The sequence below is a fragment of the Toxotes jaculatrix genome, chromosome 20 (assembly GCF_017976425.1).
Source record: "Toxotes jaculatrix isolate fToxJac2 chromosome 20, fToxJac2.pri, whole genome shotgun sequence".
NCBI lineage: Eukaryota > Metazoa > Chordata > Actinopteri > Toxotidae > Toxotes > Toxotes jaculatrix.
This window is the reverse complement of record NC_054413.1, coordinates 9,614,029-9,628,173: the sequence shown is the minus strand read 5'-3', so window position 1 is coordinate 9,628,173 and position 14,145 is coordinate 9,614,029. Positions and strand designations below refer to the sequence as shown.

Here is a 14,145-nt window from a genome sequence, read left to right as displayed (position 1 = left end):
GAGGTACATTCAAAAGACACTGTGGGGAGTTCATTTCTGTTGAGGTTGAGAAGACAGCTCCTGGATTAGTTAGGTGGTATAAAACTACACATTGATGCAGCAGAAAAATTAGTTAGAGGTACAGATGTGCTATTTGGCCGCATAGACGTATGCACAAGGGAGCAAAAGGAGAGGTCGGGGTGTGTTATTGATATGATCACTTTTCCTGGTGAATGAACCAGTCTTATTTTATTCATTGAATGTATTAGCCGCAGTGTGAAGCATAAAATCTTCCCTTGGCTTCTTGCAAACGTTCTGAAAGGCTGCAAAAAACAAACAAACAAAATATGAAATTTACAATGACATAAAGCAGACAGAAAGAAAGAAATACATTTGTGAAGCTGGAACCTGAGAATTCTTTGCGTTTTTTTTGATAACTGACTGAAAAGATTAATTAAATCACTCTAATTATCTGTCATAAGACTAATTAATTAATTAACTGATTGTTTCAGCCTTAGGAATATGTAGAATTTAGGTTTTTTTTTAATGGTTTAAACAAACCCTTATATAATATGATGCTCTTTTTTCCCTTCCTCCAAAGCACAACATGCCCTTCTGGAGGATCTCCAGCCATTCAGACCTCATGGCCCTCCACCACGCTCTAGACCTGGAGTACTTGTAGCACTACACCACCATCGTACACCCTGCTCCACCTCAGCACACCCTGCAAACCTTTCACCTTCGCCCTCCAGCCCCGTCCCACGCTTGCCTCAGACCCCACAGCTCAGAAAAAAAGCCCCCCCCCCGCGCTGCCTGGCGTCTGTCTTCCACTTCATAGGAAGAAAAGAAGAGGAGAATGGAGAAAAAAAAGAAGGCTGAGCACACGGTTAATGTGCTGACATACGGTCACACTTCGTCTTAACCCTAAACTTTTTTTTTTTTTGTTTTTCTGGAAGCGAAGGAGAGAGGTGAATTTACGGCGCTGCAGCTGCTTGCCCTGGTTACTGTGAATTGGCCGCTTTCTGAAGCTGTCAAAGTGTTTTACGGCCCCCTGTTTGTGCCGGGACTCTGTCAGGGTTCACACCTGTGAGGAGAGCAGAGCTACTGATGGCCTCGCCTGCCTGGCCTCACCTCGCCACAGAACTCAGCTACAGTAAACCACAAGCCCACGACTACTGGTGGTGACATTTCTCCGTCCCCTCTAGCCCCTCCCACACCGCTCTTCACCTCCTGTCTCTCTCTGCTCCTTATCTGTCTACCTACTTTTTATTCTCCCCTCCGTCATGGGACGGACAGACAAAGCGATTGCTCCTCTGTTAACCGTCGGCCTGGGAGTCCTGTGCTTCTTATTTATGAACGGAGACTTTGTGAGTGGCGCCGTGCCACTGAGAAGGTACCTCGACGACAAAAGACTCGTGCCTTTTACAAAGTACTATTGATTTCCACCGCAGCGAGAGGAAGACATTTATGGAAGAAACAAGAAAAAAGGGGTTTTCTAATAATTTAAGAAAATTACAAAAAACTTTATTTACAATGCTGAGACAATCGTGTACAGAGGAAATCTTTTTTTTTTTGTGTGTGTAAGTTTGTAATCACTGGACTATTCCTTCCTATATTCATTTAGGTACGTGCTCTTGAAAGGCGGCAATGCTTTTTCATTGAAGTATAAGAAAAAAAAAAGAAAAAAAGAAAGGCATCCCATCGCACATAAGCTTGTGCGACGCCTGAAAGTGTTGATGTGTTCAAGTTTTGTTCAGTAAACAAATATGTAGATAATGGGATTTTGTGATAAATCGTTTTGTCAAGACCAAAAGCATGGATGTCAAGTGTCAATGACCTTTCATCTGATTCTGTGATGTGTCTTCATTCACATCTTTATATGGCATAACAGGTCTCCTCTATCGCAAGTCCTTTTTAGACTAATTTCAAAGGGAAAGAGGTTTTTTTTTTTTAGTTATTCAGACAGGTAGCTCACAACTTGTGTCCTTATGGCATTTCACCAGCTTGCAGCCCTGACCCCATATATTTGGAAGCAAACTTAATTCTGAGAAGGGTTTTAGACATGGCATATGGCAATTCCTTGCCTCCTGAGAGCCATTTTAACAACAAATTTGAATAAATCTGATATTAAAAAAATAAAAAAGCAGGCTTGAATAGGTTTTATTATCTTTTATACAAGCGCTATAACAACTCTTGTACAGCGAGCGTAATTTTGTATGATGTAGTGTTTTTATTTCGACGTTGAAAATACATTCTGTGTCCCTCTTTGAAGTAGCTGAAATACATGAAGCCCTTCCCATAGGGCTTCTACATCTGTGGATGGGGAAACCATAATTAACATTTAGAGAAAAGCCACTAACTTCGAGGGGTTTGTGAACATACAGGACATGTGCTATCGACTGTGAATTTCTTAAACAGAAACCGACTCGTTGCGTTTCTAATTTTTCCCTCCTTTGCACATGATCACTGCTGGCCTTTACATTTCAATTTGGATCCCTCTCTCCCCTAACACACCACCCTCCCTCCTCCCCCTCCCGTCTACTCAAAACAACTTCTCCCCCATGTTCCGGGGTATCTACATATTGCTGCTAGATCAAGGTAATGGTAGGTAAATAGAGGAAATGTTTTATAGATTCATACAGCACGCTTTTTTTTTTATTATGTTGCAATCATAAATGCAAACTGGAAATACTTTACACTACATGGGCCTCATTGTGAAACGCAAAAGATTGTTGTGTCTGCAAAATATGTGTACAGATGTTTTTGACATTATTATTTGATTGTGTTTAAATTAATAAAACTGATTTGTGAACTGTTACATCTTCTCTGATTTTTTTTTTTTTTTAATTCAAAACAGCAATTTAAAAGATAACAATTTAAGGTATTAAAAAGATTTTTTGTCTGTGGACAAGAACATTAATGTTTGATTTAACCATGTTTTTTTTTTTTTCACTTCTTTCCATTGTGTATTAATATGACTGGAATGACATTACTACCTGCCACCAGTGTCCGGAGACTGACACTGATGTCACAGGTCTCAGCCACTAATCCTACCAGGAAGCAAATAGAAACTGGAGCTGGTGCAAGTCTAGATCAAACAACATCACACACCCGCATGCTAATCACATCCTTTAAATCTACACAATAGCCGCTATAAAATACCTTTTTATAGGAAGGCCACATCTGAATTACAAGCATACTTTGGTTTGGAATATCTAATGTGACTTTTTATTAATTAGATATTTTTCATAATTCCCATGAGACAGATTTTCTTGACAGCGTCAAGAATGCACAACACACATCATACATTCTTGAGGCTCCTGAAGCCAAGCCAGTGCTCAGCCCAATATTTGTAATAGTTCAAGCCTTACAGCATATGTCTGCAGGAGTCTCCATGCATAATTTACATATATCATACCACTCCAAGTCATAGAGAGCTGGGTTAGTTTAAATAACATGAAAAATATTTATGAGGCTGATTTTATGAGGTGGTCACAGCTAAGACAGTCCAGTATGTAACACTAGCCTGGACAGGGAAGAAAGTGTCCGGCCTCCAAAACCACGTTGGAGAATTAAGCATGAATGGAATTTTATTTAGAGCCGTTTAATATCCAGTTCAATTATGTTTTCATATGGAGTGGGAGTGATGTCCAGGGTGTGTGTGTTTGCCAGGCTGGACAAAGCAAGCTGGGCTGCTACCACCGGAATGCACCAGCAACAATGACCCCAAATGTGCTTTTCTCACTTCCGAACAGCTGAAAGACTAAGTAGCGTCTGAGGTCCTGACTGGCGCTCTTTCAGGGAGAGGAGTGCTGCTCTCTCTGCAGCACAGAATAAAGGTCTGTTCTCTTTGATAAGTTTTCCCGATGCTCACAGACCTGGCAGAAAAAGTCAGACACAACCAGACCAGACATTTTGCGAAAGAAAAAGTGGGTGTTGCGGCATGTTGGCCAGCCGCACTGGCTGCTCGTACACACACACTGGAATAAAAATAAGAGCTAGATTGTGTCTCTTTGGCTTATGTCATGTACCTGACTCACAATCCTCTGCCACAACTTTGATTTTTAGAGAGATTTATCATCCTTTTATTTATTTTGTAGTTCCGGTGGCTGCTTGGTGAACATGTCATGTGCTTGTATTTGTTAGGTATACGTGTCTCTGTGCTTTAATCAGGCTTTTAAAGTCACCACGTTATTCTCAAGAGGCCTGATCTTCATTGAACTCCCATCAAACCCCCCGTGGAAATTAAGGGGCCATTACCTTGCAAGTTGGGCATTCCTCTCCTGGACGTCCCAGCAAAGCTCCCGCCCTCCATAAAACTGTACTGCAATAATAAACAACACCACTGGTGATTTACGACTTTGCCCAGACAGTGATTTCATGCAGATTTCCATAGAGGGGGCCTCTGACGGTGCATCACAATTGAACTAATATTGTATTACATGCATATCAAACTCCCCCCAAAAAACCTGATCTGCCACATCTCTTTTACGAGCAGGAAGCCTATTAATAGGCCTGTGTTCTCCTCTTGGTGGCTAGTGTGTCTCAAGTTAGGGGAATTTGTCTCTGTAGCAAGCAGATGTCCACAGATTGAGACAATACGAAAGAGAGGGAGGGGGAGAATTAAACACAAAGCCTCCATCTTTAGCAGAGCTGCAAGGAGTTTCTGCTCAATCTAAGAACCAGAACAACATGCTTTAGAGTGTTTCAGTCTGTATTTTTTTTTCATCCTTGGCTTGGCTGATGCAGTTTGTCTTGAGGCAGGATAGATGAACCCACTGTCGTTGATTGCAGCTCCTCCTCCAGTGGTTTTAAGATGAAGAAAGGCTTCTTACTCTTACTCCTCTCCAGAGCGCAAGGCTCACTTAGCCCTGGCAGGAAGCGAGAGTGACAAACCTGTTGTCATGCTGAGGCAGGCGGTGGTGCTAAACTAGGCCCCTTTGTTTACTGTTTGTTTATTTCTCAGTTACTGGGATTTGACAGGCAGAGTGGGGCAGGGACAGCTGGTAATCAGGAAGCTGTGGATGCCATGGATCCCAGCCAGGAGTGTCAACTCCGGAGGGGTCAGGCATCCACAAATATGCCTGTCCCACACAGAGGAGGCATTCCCAAGTGAGTCTAGACTGTGACAATGCTATTAATGCACGTTGGTGGAGTGTTTTAGTCACATTGGAGAGTGGATTGTTCCATGTAGAGGTCAGAAAGGGTTACTTAAATACACTTACATATACACATTCATGTACGCACAAGACGAGCAAAGGGTGGATTCTGGGTGCAGTGTGTTTGCATTGCACCTTAGCAACGTTTATTTCCGCCATCAACCATTGCTCCCTTGTCCCAGCAAGCCAGTTCTGCTAATGTTTGTGCTAACTGGGGAAGACAGAATACCTGCTAGGTATCTTCCAGTTGAAGGTGGGCTTCAATGTGTTTAGCCACTTCACACGCGAAGTGTTTTTTTTTTCTCGCGCGGTAACAGGCAAAGTCAACGCAAAGACCTGTCTTATACAGTCTATGGCAAAGACGCAAGTAGCCGCGAATTCGCGTCGGGCGAAAACTTCGCGTGACGCGGTGTCGCGAAAAGCCTATCAGCGGTGAGATTCCCTTGACGTCATCGACAATCAGAGATGGGAAAATAGAGTTGTGGGATACAGCTTCTGTAATTTACAGAGAAACAAAAAGAAAAAGAGGACTTTGAGAAAAATCAGCGAGACAGAAGGACTACCAGGTACGTTCTGAAATCTGTACCTGTTACTTTTTTCCAGCTTATGGTTGTAATTTACCTGGAGCCAAGTTAGCACTAGCGTTAGCTTCCTTCCCCAGTTAGCACAAACATTAGCTCAGCCGGAAATTCTCTGAAAATTCGCTTCGCGTTTGGTCGGAACACACCATTTAAAGGGTTTCTGGAATCTAAAATTGCTGGTTGCATGTGATTTTAACTGACATAGTTGTTTTGTCCAAGCCCATAATGTTTCAGTAAAGCATTGACATATGGTGTTGGCCATTGCAGGAGTCTTGTCTCATCATGTATCTGTTCTACACTAGGAGTAGTTGCAGCAATGTATTTTTGATTAAATATCATAAAGCAGAAACATGCTGAAACTGAATTATGCCTGCTTCAAATTTAGCTTCTGTATTAGTCTTCTGTAAATTAAAAATTTCTAACAATTTTCTTTGGATGTTGAAGCAGCAGGTTTATTCACTGAGCAAATTCAGCAACAAAGGTGCACTTTCAACTTAACCTCTCACCGCGGCTCATAACCACTGCAGGGCTGTAGTGTTTGAGAGTGAGTGGCTCTGCCAGGGCCCAGAGCTGAAACGATGCTCACTGTCTGCCCCAACCGCACCACAGCTCCACCTGCATCTGTGGTCAAACACACACACACACTCCCTCATATTTACTGGGCCCACCACACTACTCCATTTGAAGGTGAGTGGCAGAGATTTATATGGCAAGCTAAGGCCACCCTTCAGCTGTGAGTGTGTGAGTAAGAGTGCACGTGCATGACTTCTTAGCTAACTCAGACCTATAAGCTACCAGGTCCCTGAGGGTTTATTTGGCTGCTGCAGCCGCTTCAGACCTCCGTGTGTGTTCTCTGTGAGCATGCACAGGGTGTTTACGTGTATGTGTGTGTTCAGAAATGTGTATCTGCATGTGTAGGACCTCCCTCTAGGGTGTTAATTGGGCCTGCTCTCTACAGTTAGGTGTCGGACCTGGGCCAAGCTCCCTCTCATCTGGCAGGAGAAGGAGTCTCTCAGCCAGTTTAATAAACTCGATGTCATCCGGTTAATAAAACAGCCTCGCGTCCCACCTTGGCTTGTTTTTGCTCGATAAGTCATGGGTGATGTTTTCTTTCTCCTCTTGTATTTTTTCTATATGTAGAAATGAAGGAAAGGTGAACCCTTTTTCGTAGGTAGGCTGTGTGTTCCTTCTCATTGGATTTTTTTTCCCAAGCCCTGAAACTCTGTCCTGTTGCCATTTTATGCCCTGAAATACAACAGTGGAGATAATTCATTCCATTATTTTATACTTACAAGACTAGACGGTAATCATGACTGAAGCCACAACCACATATATTGGAGTAATATGTAATATGTTTTTTTTTCTACATATCTATAACCAAACTCAAGGAGCAAAGTGCAATTTGAGAATTTACATTAGAATTTAAAGGAGGGATGGATGTGTCTACTGCTCCAGCCAGTTATTAAGCAGTGGATACCTTGGTGCAAAAGAGACTTGAAATGTTGCAAGTGGTGCTCACAGCATTAAAAACATCCACTTTTAAAAAATTCACCATCAGCATCTCTTTCACTATCAGCAGTGTCCCTTGTAACGCTGGGTAATCTGCAGACCATGATATCAACAAGCATCATGAAGACTATTTCTATGGAGAATTCTTTGCAGAATTGAAAAGTGATTATCCACAGTGAGGTCTGTGGATTATCCACAGTAACTCTGACATGTTGCTGCTGAAAAATTTAAATCATTACAGTATTTTTAAAACTGTAAACTGCACAAATGAAATTCCATTTATCTGCATTGTATTACAGTGACAGAAATCTCAGAGACATATATCTCAGAGCCTTACAAACAAAACTGTTTGCATACCTAGATAGAGGGGTAAGTAAGAAAATATGTCTTTTCATAAAATATAAAAACCAAGGTGGACATCCACATGAGAGTTATTTTATGTTGCATTTCCCTTACTCTCATGGTAGTTTCTCTTTGGTCTGACCCTCTCTCTCTCTCTCTCTTGAGTCCATACTGCCCCAGTAGGAATGTTAATGTCTCGTTCCACTTGGCTGAAATGGTTTCTGTGCTCTGCCTCTTTCTGGACAGGGGACACAGAGAGGATGGAGGGGCAGTGCGGGGCAAGAAGCCGCTGGTACAGGAGAAAATATTCTATATCCTGGGTGACTCCGCTCTTCTGGGGGATTACAAAGGGTTTAACTGGCGGATGAAGGAGAGCAAAGTGGTAAGTGATATTTCTGGTCTGGGAATATGGCAATCAACAGTGTGGAGCCCCGCCAAGTCTCCGGGTCTGGCCAGAAAATGCTAAAAAGGCTTGGGAGAGTGTAAACAAACGCGATGCTGGCTAGCAGTGCGGGAGGGGAAAGAAGGGAAAGAGGGGGGGTGGCGTCCAGGGGGACAGATCTGTTAACCATCAGTGGCTGCGTTTCATCCTGCCGCCCCTCTCCAAAACCTTCAAGGGAGGCTTTGTGTACCTGCTCAGCAGACAGGAGCTGGGAATTTGGGGAACAGGAAACCAGCCCCCCACCACCCCCCCACCTTCACTCCATCCCCACACCTCACCCATTTCCCTTCCCCTGTGCCCCCAGCTACCCCCCAACACACATACCCAATATTCACCCCCTGCTATGCCCTTTATTCTTTGCCACCCTGCTCACTCTCTACCCTCTGATCACTCATACCCTTATAACACACACATACACAACAGAGCCAGAGCCTAAAGTTGATAAGGGGACACTGGCTTGTCTCTTCTCCCAAAGTTTGAATGTGCAACCGTGCAGTTGTATGAGCTCACTTTCAAATCAAAGGGAATGCGCTGAGGTTCACTTCAGCCAACAGAAGTCGTCACTCGGTTCAGGTATGAAAGCTCTCTGTGCGTAATGTAATGGCTCGCGTCCCATAGGCCGAATAAAACGGAGACAGGAGTATTTAAACCTCGATCCATAATTCATGATTCTTCCCCTGAACCACCAGCCCAGAGAATTAGAGCATTGACAGAGTTCACTATGTTAATTGTTTCAGTTAGTTCATGATGTTCGGCTACACAACCAATTCACTTCAGCACTTAGCATACTAGAAGGTTATTATTCCTGACAAAAAGCTGCTAGGCCTATTACTGTTATACTGTAAAGGTTGGCATTGGAGAATGAGAAAGAGTTAAAAAGAGTAATGTAGGAGATGTCGTATCAGAGGGTAGGGACAAATGGCCTGTATGATTGTTTAGGTTGGAGGACTTATTGACATCTCCACATGCTACGTCAGGGTGCATGGAGCTGTGGTAGGAGAGATGCTCTTATAAAACTATGTAAAGAGTTTATAAGGTCAAATGACCATTTAGTTAAATCAACACCCCACTGATATTATTCCCATAACAATTACAGCATTGTAAGCATCAAATAGCATCTTTAGCAGGGCTACTGTAGTGTCCTCATTAGTCAGAGCTGGAGGTGTTGGACTGCTGTCTGTTCTTTGTGATGGAGAGAAATACTCATCCCTGGCACTGAGTTGACACAGATCATAAAGGCTTCATTGTGAATGCTGACTTGTCTCCCAGTATGCTAAATTAAAAAAAATGAATGTAACCTAATACGGGATGGTAGTGGCGATAAGATCTGGAGTCGGCCCGTGTCCCTGCAGGCCCTTCTCCTCCTTGCTTGCGCCGCAAGGGGAGGCAGCGCAGTGACAAGAGGTGTTCAGGAAGCAGTGTAACACCCTGCAGATCAGTAGATAATGTTTTTTTGGCAAATAAATTCATTCCTGAACCTTAAATTACATTTTCACCTCTCAAAAAAATGTCTGCTCTCAAAGCCTGAGGCTGTGTTTGTCTGAGACAGAGGGAGGCGGAGAGGAAAGAGGAAGTGCAAGGTGTTAGCTGACAGCAATCCTAGGCACTAAGCTGTCTTTATGAATGTGTGTATGTGTGTGTGTATGCACGTGTGCAAGTTTGCTGCATTGCATACATGAATTTTAGTGTTTTGTATCTGACTAAAGAACATGCGAGGGAATGTCTGTACGCCTTTCCTGTATCATATCAGTGAACCTATTTCTGTGTGTGTGAGTGTGTGTGTGTGCGAAGAGAGGGAGAGAGTCACTCTGCAGCACCATGACAACAGTGGGGCTGTCTGATCCTCTCTCTCTAATTGTCTGTGACCTCGTAACTGGAGACGCACACTCAAGGCAGGAGGAGGGCCTTTCACACGGCAATCACTTTTGGATTTGTCCTCTATGCAACTCCTGAAAAGCACTGCCAAGATGGTGTGTGTGTGTGTGTGCGTGCTTATGTGTGCGCGTGCTTATGTGCAGGTGTGACCGCTTCTTTAAATCCAAACCCCCTCTTAATGGCGGTGAGATAAAATATAAAAGTGAGGTGGACAGGTATAGACACCTGTAGACCACCTATAGACACCTATAGACACCGAGTTCACGTGATCTTTCTTTTCACCACTCCAGTTTTATTGGACGTAGAGAGAAGAGTAATTGATTCCTGCTTTCCAGGGAATCCACTCGCTATCTCTACGCTGTCTGTCTGTCTCTGTCCATCTGTCTGCAGAGGCCAGGCTGTTCTGATGTCTCTGTTGTGTTCCACCATAAAGGGGCCTCAGTAATGGCCCCTGTCACACACAAAGGTATTAAGGCCTAAAGCCTCTCTCTCTCCGACGCCACTGGCAGCTGGGTCAGGGGAATAATTTGATTTGGTATTTTATGCTGGAAAAGAGCCTTTCTTCCCAAGCCACATTTGCGCTTGGCTTCTCCTCAGCTCCGCAGCCCCCTGAAAGACTTTACATGACATTAACACATTTCAGAGAGCATTACGGCTTGAAAAGAGATTTGTCTAGACAAAGACATGGTTTATTTGTAGTTAAAGCTTCATTTCCTGCCTGTTCCTTCTCCTGCACTCTCTCCCTGCACCTTTACCCCCCCCCCCCCCCACCCACCACCACCACCACCACCCCCCCACACCCGCCGCCCCTCCTCCCTGCGTGACTCCTGCCAGGCGCACAATGGTTGGCGCCCTGACAGGTAAGAGGATTTCAATTAGTTTACCTCGGAATGGGCCCTGCAAAACGTGATTAATGAAAGCAATTAGTCTCTGTCATGTCTTCAGCACACTCCTGCTAAATCACCGGACTGCTCCTCACTGACGCTAAGAGCAAATTACATCACCCAGATCCTCTCTCTCTCTCTCTCTCTCTCTCTCTCTCTCTCTATCTCTCAGCCTCTTTATGAGCTCCCCACGTCTCAATGAAGAGAGCAGCGGAAAGGAGAAAAAAGAGAGGAATGAAACCACGCTGATGGATGTGCGTGGTTTTTTTTTTTCTTCCCCTTTCAGAGTGTATCCCATAAACATCCACAGTTTATGAAGACCTGTAATAAAAAAGAAAAACACTCATCTTTTTTACAAGTACTATTCAGAGAGATTAACAGCTATGTTACTGTGAGAAAAAAACACTTATTAATCATGATAAATATTGTATGCGTGTATGTGTCTACATATGTCACAGACCCACTAATAATATTCAGCCAATGAGCAGTGTGTGTGTGTGTGTGTTTGTTAACCAGCAGTAAATTAATCAGGGGCTGGGGTTTTGCTCCCCTGATTATAGCGCAGATGATCTACACTGTGACACATATGTTTACACTCCGCAAATGTACTTTCCCCTCCTTAACATCATACAATACACACAAACTTCTAAACTATAGTGGGATTTATGAAGGCAAGTTTTAAACTTTTAGGGTTTCAAAGCATGCATGCGTTATGGGCTTCTGTCACGGAACCACAGAAACTCTCGACCTGAAAAAAAAAGATCAAATCAAATAAAAGGGAATTTACTGAGCCATAGATAATGTTTTGCTAGCTGCAGGCTGGGTGGACCTCAGCCAACAGTAATCACTGCCCACTAGGAGGGAAACAGCCCCACCTGCTCCAGAACCGTTGCATGCAAGCTTCCTCATCTCACAGTTTTCGCTCGGGTTATATATTTATGCCACCATCCCACCGCAGCTGCCCACCCACCATCTCTCATCCTCTTTCTCTCAGTACTTACTGACTTCTCTACCCTGTCTGTGGCACTCAGCCCCCAGCTGTTTCGTTCCCACTGAAGATGTAAATCTATAAAAACAGGTCACTAATATATAGTTTCCTAAAACATCTGTATTTTTTAGTAAACATGGCTCAAACAGAAGTAAATTTGCTTTTACTGGGGACAGTTTTCAGCCATGGATTAATACCCAATTGATGCACAAGTGTGTATTTGCTGTACCAACAACATGTATGCGAACTCAAAAGAAGGCTACAGGCTACTTCTCTTCACCTCATCAGTGCTGAAAACAGCGGTTAGCGTTTGTTCTTCTTTGGTTTGATTGTTGAATTATTGCTTCATAATCTCATTTTATGGAAGTTTTCTTATTGGCTGGCAGACTGACCGCTCTTAGACATTGGGCTTATTTTTCTGTAGTCATCAGTACATTTTTTTTTGCTCACTGTTAAAACACATTTCTTAATAAACTCCATAGAATTGTTTCATCTGGCAAAAGGTTAATCTCCTAAATCCTATGTTGGCTTGTCTGCAGCCTTTGGAAAGGTGTGCTCGGGATGATAGGGCTTACATATTTTGATGTTATCCTATTTCTTCATTTCCTGCATTGGCTGAGAACAGGGGAGCAGCACAGGCTGTAGCTAGACCAGACATTCTCCTTTTCTCGCCCTCTTCCTCTGCCATTCCTTCTCTTCCTCTCTCACTCTCTGTCTGTCAGATGGAGGATAACAGTTTGACAGCCTCATTCCTATTGGAAATGGGATGAATGGAGGTTTTTGGCATCCTCGCTGGCCTCGTCTCCCCTTCTGTTCAGTGCACGGGAGTCCGAGGCCGTCTTTTAACACAGTTTTTCAGACTGACACGCATTCCCGAGCGCGTCTATATGCATGCGGGTGTGTGTCCATATTGTGTGTTTGCATGTCTATCTGCAGCAGTTCACTCATGTGTCAGGGCTTGTGAGAGGCCTGCTCCTTCCTGTAAAGCTTCAAATGGAGGCTTCCTTGTCAAGCTGTCATGCTTCAGCACAGTAATATCTGAGGTACCCCCCCCCCCCCCCAGTCTCTGCACCTCAGCCCCATCACTCAGAAATTGGGAAAGCCAAAATCACACACATACACACACACACACACACACACACACACATTCAGTACTTTCTCTCTCTATCTGTGAGCCTTTTTTTTTTCACTCCATCCCTTTCCCCTGTTGTCTAAGGTTTTCCTGTCACCGAGCCAAAATCTAATTGTTCAAAGCTCTGTCAGCCTCCAACACTTTGATATTTTTCCCAGGCTTCAAAAGAGCAGGGCAACAATAGACTTGTGACTGCAGGGCACACTGAGGTAGCCAAGACTATATTAGTTATCACGTCTTTATGTCTTAATGTTCACTGGCATGGCTCGGAGACTTTTACTGGGCGGGGGAGGGCCCTTCGGAAGGAAGCAGACTTGTTAGTGGTTTCTCAGGCGGCTTGTTCGATGCCCCGGGATATTTTTTGGTTTGCGTCTGACTTTCCAATATGAGCACAGGTAAATATCAGGGCATGTAGGGTGTCAAAGCTCAAAATGGTGGCGTGTCTGTTCTATGCTAATAGCAGTGTTGAGGTTTCTGTAATTGACACTGTCTTAACACGTGTGATTTTTTTCCTTTTTTTTTTTTTTTTTTTTAACACATTGTTATTCAACTAACCACAAGGCCCAACCTGTATTTAAGGGTTTGAGATGATTAAGCCTTTAAAGGACAAACAGGATCAGATCATTTGTTACAGATTTAACTCTGGCAACAGTTTAGTAAAACTACAAGATAGTATCAGAGAGACATTTACCTTCTTAATTTCAAACAATCCTACAGTCAATCTCTAATCTTTAAAGCGAGACTATAACTTTTGGCAGAACAAACAACACATCCTTCCTCTTAACATTAAAAAGCTGAGGTCTAAGTAATAAAACACACTATTGCTCAGTACAGTTCACTGAGGGGTTTAGCTTCTACGTGTCTGGTGAGTAATCTGTGGTGACTAATTTTCCTAAATAAAGCACTGATTCATTTAGCTGATTTTAATGGCTGCTCTCCACTTGTCCCGTTGTAACTGTAGCTTAGTAGTTTAGCTACACGCTTAGCAAAATGCGATGCTAAATGCCTTAACAGCATTTAACTAAACAATAGTTTAGCATTTAGCGTTATCTGTTATTCAGCAAAAGTTAGACAGGCTAGTTTTAAGGTCACAGTCACACCTGTGTGGAAATGTTGTCCATTAACAGCATTTCCTTGTTCAACTGTAACTAAGCCAGCCTCACAAATTGCACCTCATTTGAATAGTGTGTTGTATTTGCATGTTTTCACCCCTAGCTGAAATTGATCTTCACTGTTTGTCTTTGGTAACTCTCC

General features: G+C 43.3%; 1 protein-coding gene across 9 annotated transcripts in view; it reads left to right on the top strand.

Annotated features, from left to right (window-relative positions):
* The window catches only part of eya1 (EYA transcriptional coactivator and phosphatase 1), a 62,766-nt gene extending 59,969 nt beyond the window's left edge, over window positions 1-2,797 (top strand). For all 9 annotated transcript variants that reach the window (XM_041066048.1, XM_041066053.1, XM_041066051.1 and 6 more), the window contains one exon: window positions 581-2,797. In XM_041066048.1, the coding sequence (XP_040921982.1) occupies window positions 581-661 (81 nt within the window). In that variant the 3' untranslated portion in view covers window positions 662-2,797. The remainder of the gene's footprint in view (window positions 1-580) is intronic.
* Window positions 2,798-14,145: the final 11,348 nt, after the last annotated feature.